Source organism: Manacus vitellinus, unplaced genomic scaffold (assembly GCF_001715985.3).
Source record: "Manacus vitellinus isolate BGI_N305 unplaced genomic scaffold, ASM171598v3 scaffold_66_pilon, whole genome shotgun sequence".
Classification (NCBI taxonomy): domain Eukaryota; kingdom Metazoa; phylum Chordata; class Aves; order Passeriformes; family Pipridae; genus Manacus; species Manacus vitellinus.
In genome coordinates, this window is record NW_021940729.1 from 1,095,150 (window position 1) to 1,114,846 (window position 19,697).

Here is a 19,697-nt window from a genome sequence, read left to right on the forward strand (position 1 = left end):
AACTCATCAACCTTAAAAACCAGTCTGCAGACTTCTGCTCTACTATTTACTTCTAGTTAATTGCCATTTGTGCTGCAAGTATCATTTACTGTGACAGTGATGATAACTCTTTGACAGAAATTAGGGTTCAAAGAAGATCAGCTTCGGAAAATCATGTCAGCTCCCTTCTCCCCCAGCTCAGGTCTTTGTCAGCTCGTGCTGGGAGCTCTAACACCCTCACAGCTCGGGTCAGCCAGAGGGGTCTGCTGCCCTCTTTGCCCTGACATTAATACCAAGCCTTCAAGGAAGGCAGGGATTTGGTTCAGCTGTCAAAACCCCACATCCCACAGAGAGATCTCCCAGTCTGCCTCTATCCCGTGTTTTTCCCCTGCTCCATTTTCTCAGTGACTTCCTCGGATCCGCGGACTATAATTTAAAGTGACTCATGTTCGAGAATATTTTACAACCCGTCTTTAGTGAAGAACCTTAGCACAGCCTCCTGAGGAAGGCAGGGACACATATGCCCACACACGTGGGTTCTTCCTGAGAGCAGCACCGAAACAGAAACTTTCCACCCGACTCTGCCTTCGGTTATTCCCTGGATTCTGCCCCTGGGAGTCGGCATCAGCTGCCTCAAAAAGCTCAACAGAAACCTTTAAGTACATCTGAGAGGAAACAAAGACAGAAACTGTGTAAAGCTGCATTCATCAGCTTTGTTTGTGCACTGTGAACTTCAGGACAGTCAGAAGAGGAGATTGGGACCAGAAAAGAAGTATTTTATTGAAAATCAAACCCGCCTTGCACAGCAGCAATCTCGTGGGTTTTTTAATTCTAAAAGTGTCTTGCTGATAACACAGAAATCTTTAGCAGTGGCAAAAGTTGATATGATAGGACTTCAGAATAAAATGCAACAGTGTGATTCAGAGTCAAGGGAACAGAAGACACAGTGCTGAACTTTGCCAGATGAAAAGATGAGGGTAATTCTTAAGTACAAGTTTCAGACACTTGTAACACCTGTATTAGGAAAACTGAGTGTACAGATTCCAGTCTTTCCTATGGACCCAAGACATATGTGTCTTCAGAATACTTAACAGAAACTCTTTTCATGTATTTATTTAAATATTGAAGATTCAATCATTTACCTTTTTGCTTCTCAAACAGCCTTTTGCAGATGTGTCCTCCACCCCCACAAGTTTCCCAGGTGTGTGCACACATACACACACAAGTGAAAAATGCTGTTTACATGCTGCCATATGCATGGGCATCTACAGGCCTAAAAGAATTCTTGGGAAACAGGAAAAGAAAGAAACCCACAATATTGCTAACAATTCCATTTCTGTTCTGTTTTGTAAGTCTTTTCCAGCTCATCTGATCCATCCATCTAGCAGCCAAGAACCTGTGTGAGCTGGTTATAGTTGTTGCTTCCACTAATGTATTTATGTCATGTTGCTGTCTGTGGGTGTTACTTAGGCAAATTAGCAAATTACTCTAAATGTACAGTTACATTTATTATAGTGGCGGCCAGAAGTGCTGCTGTAGTTACAGGTCTGTCAGCTTTTCAATTAACAACTGTGGTTTTTGATGAGTTTGCAGCTCAGTTAGCTGTTTTTTTTCTTCTTTCATCCCACACCAGGCCATGGTAAAACTAATTCCCTCTCTTTGTCCCCTCAACTCTTCCTCTTCACCCTTTAAATATTATTTAAATAAAAAAATTATTTAAAAAAAAAGATATTTTGTTCAAACCTTTTTCCTTAGGAGACTTTAGAACATGCTTTGCTTTTCACTCCGAGTGCTGTCGAAGCACAAAGTCAGCCTTAGTATAAATCTTTGAAACCTTGTTCTTGGCTGGGCACTGCTCTCATGAACTATCATGTGTAAAAGCAGCTGCAGATGAAGACCCTCAGTTATCATATTTCCCACCTTCCCTGCTTCCTGTGTGATCCACACTCACCAGTGTTCACTCCAGAGTGCTGAACATCTCTTTGCAGTAAAGCACAGTCCCCAGGGGGACCAACACCACAATCTAGTCTGGTAGGTCAGCACAGTCCTGAGAAATGAATGTTCCAAGTGCCTTTCACAGGAGTAAGATCCACCAAACATCAGCACTACCTGATCAACACCTACCTTAAAACTACCTTAAAGCAGCAACTCCTTCCTGCTTCTGACCTGCAACTTCTTACTTTTCCTTTTCATGCACTATTAATTTCTCTGTATTTTCTCATTGCATTATGTCCTTCCAACCCAAATCCCTACTTTTCCATCCCCAGGCACAGACTACTGCACAATTTGTAGCCTTGCCTTGGTCCTTGGTTACAACCAAGACATGCCCAAGAGCACATGGCCTAATAGCTGCTGTATGGCAGTGTTTGTACACGAGTTCATAATTTAGAACAACCACTTCTCCATTTTTTTTAGGCCAATCCTGATCTCAGATTATTCAAACACTTCCAGGTTGATCGGTTTATTCCCCCACCTGTGCTTAGGATGGAGTAGCTCCATCCAAGAAGACTCTGCAGTGTGTTTTTGTGGGTTTTGACCCCCTCTGGAGTGTGGGAGTCTTTCAGGGAAAAAAAAACTGCTGCAAACAGAGGCAAGTCCAGCAGAGAAGTGTCGGGATGGCTGGGGAATGTGGGATATGGGGAGAGGCCGAGATCTGAGTCTGCTCAGCCTGGAGAAGGTGGAGGGCAGACCCTGCTCTGTCTGCAACTGCCCGGGCTCAGGAGAAAGAGAAGGCCAAGCTCTTCTCAGAGGTGAAAAATGGTGACAAACACAAGTGGGAACATGGTACAAGGAAAGAATGAGGATGCTGAAAGAGCAGAAGAAGTGCCCAGAGCAGCTGGGAGGTGTCCACCCTTGAAGACACTCAAAATTGAACTGGACAAGGTTCTGAGCAGCCTCCTCTCTAACTGGCCCTGCTTTGAAGCGGAGGCTGGACTCAATTCCCCTCCATCCTGAGTGGTTCTAGACTATTTTTAATCTACACTGGAAAACAAACAAGAATTTTAAAGAGCCTGCAATGGTAACAGAAATTAAAAACTCATTTTGTGTTGTGATTCTAATGGAACAAATCTGTGGCACTTTCCCAGGAGTGGAGAGCACATTCCATTAAGTTTGGTGCAAGTTCCTCACACTCATTTAGCAGATGAGAAGGACTAAACACCCAACTGATAGCCAATTAACATTTGATGCCAACATATGGCTTTGCTGGTGGGCAGGTAGCAAAACTTGCTAATACAGAAGCTCTGTGTAGACAATGACATTACAGAAAATTTATGGCTGTCACAGGAATTCTGCACACATATCCAGGACAAAACTAATTCCCCAGAAAAATTAAGGCAGCGAGCACGTAAGGAACAGATCTGCCCTTCAGGAGTGCCAAGAAACACTTGCAAGAACATATGCTATGGGAGTCAAAGATGTGATTTCAAACAAAAAAAAAAAAAAAGGAAAAATTATTAATTTGGGGGGATGTTGCATTTTTTTTTCCTGATCTCTTCTTTTGACCAGCCAAAACAAGATTAAGTGTTTTTGCCCAAAGACCAGGGATCCTCCTGTTCTTGGCGCCTGAGAAGATTCTGCTAAAATATGCCTGTAGTCTGGACACAAACTACAACTAGAATTGGCTGGAAAAGTTTTACCTATACATTTTTCCGTATTAAAATTATTAAAATACCACTTGGATGGAATGGGATATATTTGGAAATTCATGTAGTGATTCTGACATTACCAAGGAAACAAAATGAAGCAAAATGTCAGTTTAAAATATTTTTGGGTGAATAAAAATTTCATTGCTAAGCAAAATTTCACTTTTTATTCTAGAGTAAGGGTTTGGTTGTTTGTTTTTTTTTCCTCTCATAATGTTTAACTAGAAAGAAACTAAACTTATTTTCCTCCATAATCAACCTCTAGCCACTTCCTCCTATTTGGAATTTGGAATCAAAAGAAATGGTTATAAATTAAAATCCTGTCAGGAACACACTGGCTCAAATTCAGTGCTGGGTTTCAGAGGTTCCTTTTTCAGGCCACATCCAACTTTTACCTTCTGCCAATTTGGGATGGGGCTCCAAGACACCATCATTCTTTCAGTCTCTATCTTAACATGGGATCAGGGATTTTCCCCATCCTTTTCCTTCTCTGCCACATGGTCCTTTATCTTTCCTGCCTCATTTTCCCCTCTCCTTCCCATTTTGTAATCTCCCTTTTTATGCAATAAAACACTGGACACACATCTTCCCCTTAATTTAGCAGTTTTAGCAAAAGATACCTTTTTCTTATGGGAAAAAAAACAACAACTTGTAGAAGTACAATGCTTTAGAAGACAAATCATCACACAAAAAATTCCTCCCTGAATTTCCTGCATCGATAGAATTCCTTAGTATTTGAGGTTATTTTATTATCAAAAAGCCTGGGATATCATATTTAGCTTATAATTACCTTATATATAGCCAGATGGTATTATCATCTTACAAGTTTAACTACAAGCCCTCCTCAGAAAGTTTCTTAGCCTTCATTTGCTCAGTCTAAGAATCTGATAGGAGTGCTGGTAACATAACATGTATAAGAATATATATCTCTCTATATATTGTTTAGCTAGTAACATCTTTGTTTATTCCTTTCATTACCGTAGATTGCTAATTAAGAAAATCAACTGAACATCTAATTTTTGGGTGTTTATGCACCAATTACAAAATGATTGCGGCCATTTTTAACTCCTAAACTACAGTAGGTCCTTTTTATGGCGAACATAATTTTTTTTTCCAGAATAACTTGAAGCGCTGGGGAGCCATAACTTGAACAACAAGCTGCACAACGCGAAGGGCTCAACAACCCGCCTCTGTTTGCTGTTTCTCTGCCTCTGGGTTTGTTCAAAGCAGAATTCTGAGTGCTTGAGGTTCCTCCTGCTCTATCAGTGAGCCAGTAAACGAGAGATCAACGCTGCAAATAACTCAAGAGCAAATTCGAGGTGTCTCCGCTCCTCTTGTACTGAGAGGTTCAGCATCTTTATCAACCAGCAAACCTCCTCTGCAGCTTGCAATTGTTATCAGCTTCCAGCTCTGCCAGGATAAATGCAAACTTGTACAGGCAGATGTGTGCTTTGCTTCTCTCCTGGTACTGAGCAGAATTTTTAGTATTCATTAAAAGCACTGACAATCATGTAAGTGCCCACTTAATGCTTCTTCCCTCTCATTCCAGCCTCTTAGAATGCAGCAGTGAGTGATATAGTGGAAAGGCTGCATTAACTGTCTCAGATTGCTTTTTAGCATCTTTTTGACAGTTCTATGTTTCAACACTGGGGCTGATGTCTGGGAAATTCACATTAACATACTTTTTGTACGGTGTGTAATCTGGAATAATACTGTAAATGAACACTCCCCCCAAGTCATCTGTAACCTGCTACCTCCAGCCTTTCTTGCACTGAAGAAGCCAGTAATTACACCAAACACTAAACCAGCAAACACACACAGTGCTGCTCTCATTTGGAAAACAGGATTTCTTAAAACAGACAAAGGCAAATCAAACTAAAAAATGCCTGATAATACTCATACCTAGGCTCGTTGATACACTGTGTTTTATACACACCCACACACCTGTAATGACTGGTCAAAATCACTTCTAGGGGAAAAGTGGCTTCCTTTCTACCTGGCTTATTAAATTATCCTGTAATTGTGCAGAACCAACCCAATGCAAGCAGCAAACTAGGCCATTGGAGCAGTTGCAGTGAGTCAAGACAAAAGGTTGTGTAGCTCTGTACCTTCTGTCCCACAATGGTCAGTAACAAACACCTCCAAAACTGCACAACTCCAACTGAACCTTCCTTTGCTGTGTCCCCTTAGGTTGTGGCACTTGATGGCTTGAAAACCACCAAGTCACAGGGTCCATTTCCACCAGCTGGTTTTTTCTTTTCTTTTTACTTTCTGGGATAGCTACAGTCTTAAATAACATATTTTTCTGAGGAGATAAATTTCCACCACAGCCTTTAAAATATTCTAGTTCTGATTACAACTTCTATCTAGGGACCAGGAAAGCAAAGGAGACAGAGAACTGAGTTAAAAAGTAGCAATTAAAAAATGTTTTACACTTCCTACATGGATCCTTGTGCACGCTGATAGAGATTCCTGTGCAGATCTTCAGATCCCACGAAGGTGCTCTCAGCATCTCCCAAGTTGTCACCTTGTGGAAGGGAAGACTACAAAGAGCTGTGTGTCATGTCACAGCACTAATAACAAGGTTTAATGTTTGTGTACAGTGCTCCACGAGAGATGTTCAAAGTGCTGCACTGAGAATAATTAATCCTCCAACAAATCCACGTGGTAGGTGGATCAAGCATCATCTCCACAATTTTACAAGGGGAAGAACAATAAAGAGGCTGTCAAACCTGAAGATGACTAACTAGAATTTGGTTGCCTGTCTTCCTCAGGCTCTTTCAAACCTCTCTGCCAGAGGCAGTGGCAGTTCACAGAATCCCATTCCAGACCTTTCTGTTCCATGGTTGTTCTCTGCACTCCCGGGCCACGCTGCCTTCCTAAGGCCAGATTATCTGCTAGTCTGGACTAACACTGGGGGTTTTACTCACTGGAGGGGTCAGACAGCTCAGTGTTCATGAAACCAGAGACTCAGAATCCTGAAGTTTGGTTACCTTCCACTCCGTTCATGGAAAGAAGCCACCTCAGGATTGGTACAAAGGGCAAGAAATCCCCCAAAAGCAAACTCGTGTTTGGAAGGAGGAAATGAAGGACAAATGCTTCAGCACCTACCACTTCTACAGCTTCTCACCACCAGGATGTGGAAAACAGTTGGTCTGGATCATCTTCCCAATACAGGGATGTAACTTAAACATTCCTGAGACTCACAGCAGCCAACTTAATATTGTGAAGTTTTCAGGACAGAGTAACTCCCCAAAACTGGAGAAATACTGGAAGGGTGTGTTGCAGAGCACTTTCCTGTGCCCTGCTGTACTGTCTGAGCCTTAGGTGGACAAATGGATCCAAGCCATCTTACACTGAAGAAATCCAATAAACTCCAACTTTTTCTTTTTTTTTTTAGTATGCCCAGTCTTTTAAAAATGACATCTGTTCTAAATCCCTACACAGCTCAATGTTTTTCACTGCATTTCCAAAGCCATTCTTTTGTAAATAGATAATTAGTGCTTAAATACTTCTTTCAAGGGGTTTCTACATTAACATAAAAATAGTGTAATTACTGATGGTCAAAATGGCACGACTACAATTTGTAAATTTTAATTCCTTTTGCTGCTCTGAAGCTGATTTTTTTTCATCTTCAAGATGATTTTAATCTGTTTTAAATGTGACTATTATTGGACCTAAAAATATAAAATACCTGTTAAGATAGGAAGAAAAACAACTACCTCATTTTGCAAAGCTGAGCAATAAAGCAGAAGTAAAGCTAAACCTTCTGACCACAGGCTTTTCTGAAGATCTTTTATCAAGAACTTAAAAGTAGGGATGATGTTTATTGGCCAACATTAGCTGATTCTGTCTGCAGAATTTAATGCTAGAGGATTAGATCTAATACAATCTAATACTAGAAACAGGTAATTTTAGTAGTGCTAGTTCCTCTCTTCACTCTAAAGTATTTTTTTAGTCTGAAATAAAAATATTATCCTTTGAGCTGAATCTGCCCAGGTCAATTCCTAAAGGGCATGTCAAATAATGTAATCTTTTTTTTTTTTTTTGTGTGTGTGTGTGTGTGTGTGTGTGTACAATAAGCACATAAGAACAACATTCTCATGAAAATACTCTGAAGAGCTAATTATTGTTTTCCAGCACAACTCAAAGCCACCTTCTGTTTATGTTTTTTTTTTTTTTAATCCCAATTTAGCTTGAACTTGAATTTCAAACAGGAAGTCTGTCTTTGACACTGGAAAATCTCAAGCAAACACACTGAAATAATATATATTGTAAAATGTGTTAGTTTAAGTAATCTTTCCAATCCATGCACAGAAGAGACTTCTCAGAGAAAGTATGGAATTATGTGTTGCAACTTATAGCACAGATCAGCTATTTAGTTAAATTTCCAGATAAGTGACCCACATGCTCCAAGTGAAAGTGGGTCCTGGAGCATGCACAACTTGGAAATGATATTCCAGGCTGGAGCAAAGGGAATTACATGAGCAACTCAGCCAAGCAGGCAATTTCCAGTGCCAACAACACTGGAGATTAAAAAGCAGAGACAGTTTTGGAGTCATTATTTGATGAGTGCACTAAGGCAGGACACGTGGTTTTGTGTTAGTCCTGCAACACATTTGATTTATGTGCAGGTAGGGAATAAATAACCAAAACTAAAATCATGAAAAAGCTGAGGAGAAAGAGAAGCTGCTGTGCATAGTGAGCCTGACATATCTTATGATGTCATCTGGAAGAGATGCTCCAGCCCTCTGATCATTTTCTTGACCCTCCTCTGGACCAGTTTTAACAGGTCAATGCATTTAGAAACAATTCCCCCAAATCCTTTTTGGCTGTTCAAAGTGTTATCTGTTAAAATCTCCTGGGCATGTTGGAAAATCAGCATATGTTCAAGGTCATCCTTGTAATGTCATTAGCAAGTTTCCCTGGCTTCGTGGCCTTCTGTTCAGTCCTTCCATAATACAGATTTTGTACTTCATTTTTTCCTGATTCTCCAAAACTGGATTTTCAAATTCAAAAATACAGTAAGAGAACAAACTAGATTAAAAAAAAAAAAAAAAAAAACGAAAATATGAAGTATGAAAAGAGGAGAAAGGTCAATTAAGTAAAAAAAAGGGAGGGAAATGACCGGGTTGACAACGTTCATAGGCTTTGTAAACTGACTATTCTGCCTCTCTTCCCTTAATTTTCTAAGTTACCCTAAAAAAGTTTAGCAAAATAGAAATCTCACTTCATGATATTGCATGACTGGGCAATAAGAGGACAGATGAGACTGAACATAAATTTATGCAGAGTAATTCAAGTGCTGGAAAAAACACACCAACTGTAGATACAGTGATGGGTTCTGAGCAAGGAATTACCATACAGGAAAGAGTTGATAGAATTGTATTAGGAAATTTTATGACAATGCCATCTCATTGTTCAGTCACACAGTTAGAAATGAAAACAGAATAATCCACAACACCAGAAAGGAAAAGAGAGCTAGGAAATCTCATTTGCCGGGGAATAAATCTGTGGTGTTCTCAGATCATGTGCAGGTCTGGTCTCATCATTTCTGAAAGGATACAAAGAGGTACAAAGAGTGACACAGGTGACCAAAGGCATTTAAGGACTTCTGAACAGTCTTCAGCCTTAAAAATATCTTAAGGGCAGATATGGGACGAGCCTATAAATTCTTAAGCAGAACGAAGATGAAAATCACTTCCCTCTTCCAGTATTAGGAAATACCAAATGAAATGAGCAGGTGGCAGGTTCAAAATAAGCACAGTCCACCCCACCATCCCTGTCACACTGTGGAACTCTGTGTCTGCACTCAAAATTTGCACAGATCCAAAAGGCAATTTAAGAACTAAGAAATTAAAACCCTATGTATTTAACACAAAGTAATGCTGTGGCTGCAGGAGCCCTTGGAGTGCCTGGCAGAGAAAGTTGAGAAAATAAGCATATCCAGTTATCACCAGCATTTCATCTCTTCCACAGAGTTAAACCTGGCCCTGGTAAAACCCCAAGTCCCTCCCTGAGAAGGGGAGAGGGGGTTTAGCAGAAACAAAACATGAGAGGAAACAACTAATTACCAAAAAGAACGAATGGAAACGAAATCAAGCAGAGGGATTTAAGGGTCAGAAGAGCAAAAAATATGAAAGTGGGTGAGTGAAGGGCAGACAAAGCACCAGGACCATGAGCTGTGTCATCTGAGATGGTCCAGGCCTTCCTGTGTGCCCACAGAGAGTCAGAAAAAAGGAGAGAACATATTTCAGGGGATGACTCAGCAAGCCAACGTGCCTCTATTAGCACAACACTTGAGCATGTGCTTGGTGTAATCATAAGGTCCAGGGAAGTTAATGGTGTTAATGTAAGATAAATTTTCCATCAGACAGGCACAGGAAATTTTATGTAAAGCAGAAAGATAAAATCTGAACTCGCTGAAGGGCAAGTTGATCTGAAAAGATGAAACAGAGACAGACCAGAGGGGCACAGACCTAATAGGGCATGACAGAACAGAAAATTAAGAGGTAAGAATCAATGCTACACACAAAAACATGGAGCAAAAGCAGGAGCAGGGAATGTATCTCAGGCTTGAGAGGGAGATGAGATGAAGGGAAGCTGGACCATACAAATATTCTGGTGTTCATCCCAAGTTGTAATCTAATGACAGCAGAAGACAGAGAACAAAATAAGTGGAAAGGGAGCCCTGTGCCATGGACATGAAAGAATGGACAGGGAAGTCTGGCAGCAGCAGCAAGGACAACAGTGGAGGTCAAAGTCAATGCCAGATCTGTCTCTTATTTTCTCTAGAAACTAGTAAAATATTAAGACAAGGAGGAAGGAGAAGGTTGGGTAGGCTGAGGGAGCTGCAAAATAGTGGAAGGTACTGGAAGTAGCCCTCTAGAAAAACCTAAACTGTTGGGGACCAGTCCCTTTCACAACAAAATGGACAACCAGCAAAAACTTCTAAAATTCCTTCTCAAAAGGAACACTTTTAACCATTCTGCTGTTTACTATAGATTTTGTAAACACTCAAGATATTCAAGAGTTGAAAAATTGTCCATTTAAAATGAACAAAAATTTATTAAAAATTAAATTAGATCTTCCCTTTTTTCTTTTTTCTTTTTTTTTTTAAATTGCCAAGAAGCTAAAAAAATCTTTAACTCGCTACATTTCTGTATCTCAAAGATGCTCTTGCAAATATTTAGCTCAAACCACCAAGATCACCTTTTCCCAAGGGAAACTGGAAGCATGACTGAAAAGTCAGAAAATTAAGCCCTTTTTTGGGGGAATGAAAATGATGAAGAGACCATGCACAGAAACTGTGTGTAGCCCCCATCCTTGCCAGCAATATCCCCAAGCACTTCTCTTCCCACACCAGCAGATGAATAAAATGGATATTATTTAGAAGGATAACCATATGGTTTGTATAACTTGTACATGCTATTTTCAGGACATTATTATAAGACATGGTACAGACCTACACAACAGGGTCAAAACTTGCTTTCTGTTTTATAACCACCCTCCTCCTTTTGGGTGCAGAGACAAGAGGTGATGGCACTATATCAATATATCACTTCCACACACTGTTCCTACCTTAATACTCGCAGAATAATGCAATTATTCCGTGTGGGACACATTATTGGGTTGCTGAGCTCAAATAAATATTTATCAGCCCTGCTGATAATTATTTGCTAGTAAATATTTGTTTAAATTGTGAAGTCCTGACTTTTCTTTTTTTTTTTTTTTTATATATTCCATTTCAGCCTACATGCATCTGTCTGCTTTGTGCCTTCCCAGGGCGGAATGCTGTAATACGTACCAAAAAAAAAAAAAAAAGAGAGACAGGGAAAAAAATGCAAATACATCCACAGAAAACTTGAAATCTGTTCCCCTTAAACTGTGTCCTTTCTCTCTCCAACTCCTTCATTCCCTCTCACCCTTTTTTTTTTGTTAATGAAGTATCAGAAGCCACTTTTATTCTAAATTGAGGTACCCGCAGTGCTGCAGGAACAGCACCAGGCAGGGTTTTTATCTGGATACAGTGCCTGCTTTCCAATTTTCACTGTCATTTTTTTTTTTTAAAGCATAACACAAAACATTGCAGAAGCACATGTAAATCACCACTCTCTTGCCCAATGGAACAGAATTTCAGCTCCCAATGCCAAGGCTTGCCTACAGAAGGCATCTACATCTGGTCTGCTACATCCAAGGCAGCAACCACGGGCACACGGTTTGCTTTGTTTGGAATTCATCACTGTGGTGCAGCTGAGCCTCAGATTAAAAAAAAAAACAGCACAACTATGAGCCTCCAGGGTTAAACAGACAAATGTTTTCAGTCACAACAACTTTTTTTTTTTTTTTGGGGGGGGGGGATGGGGAAGAAGGAAAGCTATAACAATGTATGGAAGAGGTTTTATGTAAATCATTAAAGGCCTACTGACTTAAATTGTTGCTAACACCCAGAAGTTGCTTAATGTACACTTGGGAGTGTGAAGGCAGAACAGATGAATAGTCTCACAAATCCTATTTGCTCCGTTGGAAAAATGCAAAAATATTTGTGAAAAACAACGATTCCAGCTCGTTGCCATTCCAATTTAAAAGTCAAATTAATATTCATGATTTCTGAGTGCAAGGTGGTTTTTACTGGGAGGCAGAAGGGGCAGATACAATCAGTAAACAAATGTGCTTTCAGATGCTCACAGAATGCAGTACCTACCTAGCCACTCGTTGAATTTTTTTACTTCACTAGGAAGTCCCAGCTCAGTAAAATCACCAGCATGTATTAACACATCTCCATATGGCATTTGGATGGGATCAGTTCTTGAGTGAGTATCAGAAATACAGACAAATCGTGTATATCCTGGAGGTTTGGGAGCGTCGTGGGGCACCGGATCCACCCTGCAGGAAATGCATCATAACAAGGTTAGGAAGTATTTACGTACTTGGTGGTGGCTGCTTCGCTATCCCAACACTGGTTTTTCTACCTTTACAAAAGATTACACAGATCTCTGAATCTGCCTGATGGAAGGATTTATTAAAACAAACCTAACACTAACGGGAGGTGTAAAAATTCTTGATGTTCACAGCGCAGCATTTTCAGTGTTTTTTTGGTAGACAGATTAACTTCAAGAGATTAAGGAGAAGAGATTGGACTGTGGCAGTAACTCTGACACAAATACTTACAAATAAATCAAAGGCATTGCCAGTTTCAAAGGAATAGCACCATCCCATTTCATTGTTTAAACGTGATTACACGGTACACAGGGAAGAGATTTGTTTGAGATACATAAATACATTTAAATGTGTTTTTTCTAATTAGAACTTTTTCCCCCCCCCCCTGCAAGTTACATAATTCCAGCAAATTTAATTAACACATTTTGGAGATATGTTTGTGTTAATGCAAAACAACACGAGAACTCTCCCAACAGCTGTAAATGTACATTAAAGCCTCACTATTGTCAGGACAAATGTGGTGACTTTCTGGGTTTAATTATACTAAATGAAATCAAATGCTGTGAGGGGTGAGGCTGCATTGTTCAGAGCCCAAAATCAAGATTCAAAGCTGAGGGAACGAAAAGATCTGACCCAGTTTGATGAGACTTAGGAGAGGAAAGCAGAGAACACCTTATTTTCAAATCAATCTTTTTAACCTCAATCCATATTTTGTTGGACTACACAGAAGCAAATGTATCCATATACAGCTATACTGTATCTGCTATTCCAGTTAGGGAACTCTGGTGGAATAAAATCCAAAAGCCAGAGGTGCAAGAGTTATATTTCTGCCACTAGAAACCAGAGAGATATACAGAGTTGTTGTGAACTATTTTACTTTTGCAACATTTATTTTGAAAGGACAAATAAAATTAGTTTTGTTCACTGTTGCTGTATATAATACACATTTCTATCCCTTGCTGGTTGTGCTTCAATTTAGGAGCTTACTTTTACATAAACAAACTCAAAAAAAAAAAAAAGATATTTTTGCTATTAATAGTACTACATCTGTTCCTAAGTAAATTTTTTAAAAGTATTTTATTTCTTAAAAGTCATAAGATAATAATCTTTAATCACTCCATCTTTTCCCTATGTCAAAGAATTCTGTGAAATTTAGAGGCGTTTTTGACAACCACACGGGATTGGTGAGAGAGTGAGGAATAAATCTAAAACATTCAAATCTTGTTAAATACAAAAAAAAAAAGCTCTTAGCATCTTCTACGCTGTAACTACAAACCTAGAGCATGAACAAATTCTTTTGCACCCATACCTTTACAGGAAGAAGGAATGCTGAGGTTTTTTTACAGCAATACTGGAGAAACAGCCTTTTAGTGCCAGCACCTTGTAGTTGTCTTTCTGAAGTTCCAGTTTTTGAGCAGAAAAGTAATGAAACGTGAGGTGAGGAGCAAAACCAGCTGGGATCAAATCCTACCTAATGAATACCCAGATATGTCAGCAAGGACCTAGTGGGAACTGCAAAACTTGCCTGACAGAGAGTGTTTGGAACGTTTGGCCCCTGAAAACACTTGTTGTAGGGTTGAGGGAGTGTGTGTGCTGCAAGAGGACCACAGAGGCCAGGTGAAGAAAAAGAGTTTGATGGTAAAAATGCCTCTGTTCTGGAGAAGAACAGAAGAACAGAGCTGCCACAAGGGGTGGAGGGGGGAGGTAAGAGGGGTGCAAAGGAACACGGGTGGTGAATGGTGGGGTTTAGACTGGGCAGGCTTTGCCATAAGGTGTGAGCTGTGTGAAGGGTAATACATTCACTTCACACAATTCTGCCACAAAATGAACTGGGTAAAACCCACAGAATCACAGGATGTGCTGAGCTGGAAAGGACCCACAAGAATCACCAAGTCCCTGCACAGGACCATCTCCAAGAGTCAAAGGATGAGGAGCTGACCCTGCCTATCTTTGCAGCTGTTCAAGCTGAAAGGATTAAACACCAGCTCAGCAAACACAAATTACTGCTCTCCCTGCCCAAGACCTCCCAAAGTGAGTTACAGGTTGTAGTAAGCCAGCTCTAAATTATGCATATTACCCTGGCACGACATAAGGGTTGGTCTGGTCTAACACGTGGACTGGTTTAAAATATTACTTTTTGACCTTTCATGGCAGAGCAGCCTTCAAAGCAGGTACTGCTTCTCCTTCAGAATCCTTTCAGAGCTCAGCACAGCAGTAAGTTGGGTGTTAGGGAGTATCAGGCACCTCACATGTGAAGCTGAATGTTAAAAACAACAGACATCCCATGGAAATCCCATGCAGCACATAATGCACGTGCTTTTTTCCTACAGTTTGGATGGGCATGGGGAAGATGTGGACAGCAGAGGTTATGTGCAACTTTTAAATTCTGTGCAATAGGCCAGAGAATTTTCATGGGAAAACAACATCAATGCAAAAAAAAAAAAAAAGGCAAATAAATGAGATGCAGGTTTTTCATCTTGAAGTGATATGCACACACTGAGACCGTATATAGGTAAAAACATATGTCAAGTTTCACAAACACATCTAAGTTGTATTACTGGAAATAATTTCTGAAGGCTCAATCCCCATATTCTCGTGTAACATGTTCCCACAGCAGCTGTCACACCAACACCCAATGCACAGCTTGCAGCGTGAGCAGAGGAATACAGATCTGCTGATTATTTTTTGTGCAAATGCTTTTGTTTTTTCTTTAAATCAGCACGAAAATTGAAAAGCTGAGCTGAAAAATCTCAGAGCAAAAAAAAACATTTCCAGAGGTTGGTTTGTACACCGGATTTCAGTGGTTTCACAAAGGGGCAAGGCAAGGACTTTCCAGAGATGACTGATGGGCTTGAAAACACTGGCAGAATTTACCACCCTTCTCGTCAGTGGCAACCCAGCCATCTCATAAGCACAGGGATGTCAGATTATGACAGGTCTAGAAAAGTCCTGAAGGAGCTAACACGTCAAAGGAGAAATATCAAACTTCACAGAGGACCAAGGAAGATCTGCAGGACTGAATGCAGAAGAAAAGGGGGACCCCCGTGGTTAAAACAGTTTACTGTGGGCTCAGATGTTAACAGGTCTGTGTGAAATCTCTTTGTGGTTGCCTACAACATCACTAATGTAGGTGTTTGGAACTATGCACAAAGCCTGCACCTCCCTGAAGTTAAGGACAAAACCTGAGTTCACGGAAACAGGGCTTTCACCCACGACAATCATGGGAATAAAAGGTGCTTTTGTTACCCTTTTTATGTCTCCTTCTCCCTTCTTTGTTACTATTCTATTCATTGGTAGGAGGCAAAGGCAATCCTGCTGGTATTCAAGAAACATTATTTACAATTTCTGTATGAGGAGGAAGAGTAGGTCAGATTGTGGTACATGTTCCAATTGATTTGGCCTGTTTTTCTATTTGCACAAGCTTCTCCAATAGTATTAATCACTCATGAGAGATTGCTAAACTCTTCTGAGGAACCATTTTCTAAGGACAGCTTATTTTCAACTATTTGCTCAGGTGCTGAATTTCTATCATGTAGTTGATTGTCCAAGCCCTCCAGTACCATAATTTCTTAGTGGTTAGAAGTTTAAACAGCATATTGTTGAGTACCAAGTGGATACAAATAAATAACTTGCTTACAGCCCAGTAAAAAACATTCGGCTTTTAAGACCAGGAAACAAATTTCTGAGTGCCCAGGAGCTGTCTGACTATTCACAGAAAACAGCTAAGCCTCATCAAATCAACCTGCATCTGGCATTTTCATTTGTAAAAGTATTTCTGAACCTACATTTGTTTGTTTGTACTTTTGCTACCATTTGCCAGCTCTACAAACTAAAGATGTTTTTATGTAGCTGTAATATAACTAACCAGTGCTAACATTCAACCCACTTTACTCTTTGCATTTCAGTGGGATCTAAAAAACCCCATCACAGACCATAATACACTGCCCCCAAAAACTGAGTGTTTGCTCACCATCCTGATACACACGTTAGTCTTCAGATTCTTTTTACATAATCTAATTTATACCAAATAACGTTCATAAGCATTCACTAAAGTGACACATAGCATTCAGTGCTTAGTTTTTTAGCTGCAGAAATCATAACCTGTTTTGTAAATTATTAAATCATATTAAACACCAAAAATGTGAACAAGATGATTATTTGTTCAGTCTTCCTAAAGGAAAGGAGTTCTCTTTAAAAACCAAAAAAACAGCCTTCTGCTCTAAAGATAAGGCTGCTTCTCTCTTTAATAAACACAATAAAATGGTGCAGACATTTTTATTCCCTATAAAAATATTTTACAGTAGAATTTTATACTTAATTTATTTGTAATAGCTTTTACTGTTTTGCTCTTCCTTCTGGCTCTAAACTTTATGGCAGGTTTCATTTTGTAATTATAATTCTCCACTTTACGTTACAAGTAAATCATCTAGAGCAGTTAATTTCACTGATGTTGTCATTATATAAGAAGTCAGAAACAAACACAGTATTTTAATCACTCTTTAAGCACTTGGCATTTTCGGCACATCGGAATGAGAGTAAGTTGTCGGATGGGTGCCCACACTATTTTATTTATTGAGATGATTTTTCCCTCGTATGTAGCTGTAATATAACCAACCCAACAGTATGTGTTGGACAGACAGGGGTTGGGGTAGTTCCAACAGCTCTGTGCATCAATATGCAACTGCACAGAGCAAACAAACATTATTAAGATCGCAGAAAGTATCACCCTTGTAGCATCTCGTGTTTTATTGCCACTGCTCGCCGTTCATTTCTCTTTTTAACACCTAAGCATAACGTATTACACTAGTGGAGCAATCTTTCTCCCCTCCTTTAACAAAGTGCCTTGCAGATGGGCTGGTTTTGTATCGTTACAGTAATTATTGTTAGAAAGGCAGCAGTTCCTCGAATTCCTCCTGACTGGTCCAACACAGCAGTAACCCCCAGGGAGGCCGGGCTGGAGCAGGGACAGAACTGTAATACTCACATCTGCACGTGTGGGGGCTGGAAACGCCCCTGGTTGATGTTGTAGAAGGTGAAAGCCTGCGTGGGGTTGGAGCTGTACTCGTCCACCTCGATGATGAGCCTGCTGTGCTGGTGCCTGCGGGCTGCCATGATGTGCGACTGCGCGAAGGCCATGCTTGCGGCGCGGGGCTCGGCCTCCTCAGGGGATCATGTCTGCTATCTCCCTGCGTCCATGGGAGAGCACCAGCACATCTCACCTCAGCAGCACAGCCCCCTCGGAAACACCTGAAAGCAGAAGGGAGAGATGGAGAGTGACTGCTGGGCTGCCTGGGATTCGCTTTGTTTAACACGACAAAGGTGGAGACACAGAAGGACAAAGACTCCTCCAAGGACTCATCACAGACCTTTCCAACCCAGCTACTGGAGGAACATGCTTTAGTTGGGGAGCATGGACTGAAAGTAAACTTGCTAAAGAACTTGCTCAAATACTTCAGACATTTAATACAAACCTAAAAGACAAGACAGGCATTCAGAAAGGCGCATCAGGTGTTTCTCCAACACGACCACTGACTTATTTATTGCACTGATGAATGTTTGTTCCCCATCCTCCCTCAAAAAAACCCCACAGAACCTGAAAGTGACTGTGCACAACAAAAGCGCAAGTTAATTAAACAAGAACCAGCTCAACCCTGAGATTAGCTCAGTGCTGATGTTGCCAAAGTGTGAGTTCAATCCCTGGGGGGGACATTCACTAAAGAGCTGGACTTTAAATCGCTTCCAACTCAGAATATCCTGTGATTTTGTCATTCTGTGAACCAAATCTTCCCAAAGTCTGTGACATTTATTGCAGGGAATCATTGCAAGTGGTTGTTCTTTACACCAAAAAAACAGAATAAATGGCCTTCTCTGCACTTGCTCCTGGTTTTACAGTGTCACTGAGGGAACTCCTGGCACAAGTATGAAAGCCTCCCCCCTTCAAACACTTTTCAGTCAGCACTAGCCCAGCGTTCTGGGTGCACTGGAAAACAAAGTGATTCCAAGGCTAACACACAGTTAAATGTTACTAAATATTAAAAATGTAAAATCCATACAGGTTTTATGTTTGGGAATAAATTTTTCCCTGAGGGTTATGCGAGTCTAGAACAGCAGCACTGAAAACGGGTAGAGAAAGAGCCAAGTGAAACCAACTGGAATGCAAAGAGTATCCCCTAGAAACAGCAGAAAGTAATTTGAATGTGAATTTTACTTTTATTTCCCAGCTTTAATAAAAAATGGATTATAAGCTATAAAGGTGGGTATTTTTATAGTATAATTTTACATCCTTTTTAAAAGTTGTCTGACTTAAATATTTGCTTTCATGCAAGCAAGGGCTCTTTTCTTCTAGGGAATACAAGCAATCTGCTTCAGAAGATGTATTTCATAAAAAGCCACGCTAGAATGCAGCAATTCACTTAATCTGTGCAGTTTCTGGAAAGCAGGACTGGAAGTATTTTCTGTGACCTTGCTGATGTGCCTCCCTTCCATTCTGAGGGGACCACTGCCAAGAGTGATGGATGAGGGAGGCCTTCATAGCCACTCCAAGTTTTAAAGCTATTTACAGGTACTTAGGTCCAATTCAGTTTTTAGTGGCAGTCAAGCACCTAAACATCTTTATAAAAGTGGGCTTCGGTCCTCTGCTTAGCTACTACAGAGGCTGAGTGCTCCAAGAAGTGGTGGCGTGTTTTTGTTTGGGGAAATCTTGTTCCCGGGGAGCTGAAATGAGAGATTCCGCCTGGTTTTGTTACCGGCTGAATGGCTGTAAAATGATGACAACTTGCTGTCACTAACAAGCCGCAGGAAAACAGCCTGAGAATAAAGGAGCAGATTCCTTCATGCCCTCCCCCAGAATCGAGGGGTAAGGAAACGCTGGAATAACAACGGGGAAGATTTGGGATTTCAAACACAAGAAGCACCACAAAGGAATGTGCCAGAGAAGGGGGAGGGAAGGGAGGCACAATCCTGGTAAGAATACTCAAGTACAAATTGCTGCATTTAGGAAATAAGAAATTATGACAGCAGATGTGAAGAACCCTCCCCAAGGAGCTTCCTGTATTAAATGATGCACTCGCAAAGAAGTTTGAATAGGCAAGGTCAGAGATTTTAGGGGGGGCAAACTGTTCTAAGTGAACCTAC

The 19,697-nt window shown here is 40.5% G+C and overlaps 1 protein-coding gene across 1 annotated transcript in view; it reads right to left on the reverse strand.

The window, feature by feature from the left end:
- Positions 1–17,810, reverse strand: part of MPPED1 (metallophosphoesterase domain containing 1) — a 43,203-nt gene extending 25,393 nt beyond the window's left edge. Inside the window, exons 1-2 of the mRNA XM_008930735.4 lie at positions 17,548–17,810; positions 12,328–12,509 (exon numbers count right to left, since the gene is read on the reverse strand). Coding sequence (XP_008928983.1) covers positions 12,328–12,509; positions 17,548–17,699 — 334 coding nt within the window. The 5' untranslated portion in view covers positions 17,700–17,810. The remainder of the gene's footprint in view (positions 1–12,327; positions 12,510–17,547) is intronic.
- Positions 17,811–19,697: the final 1,887 nt, after the last annotated feature.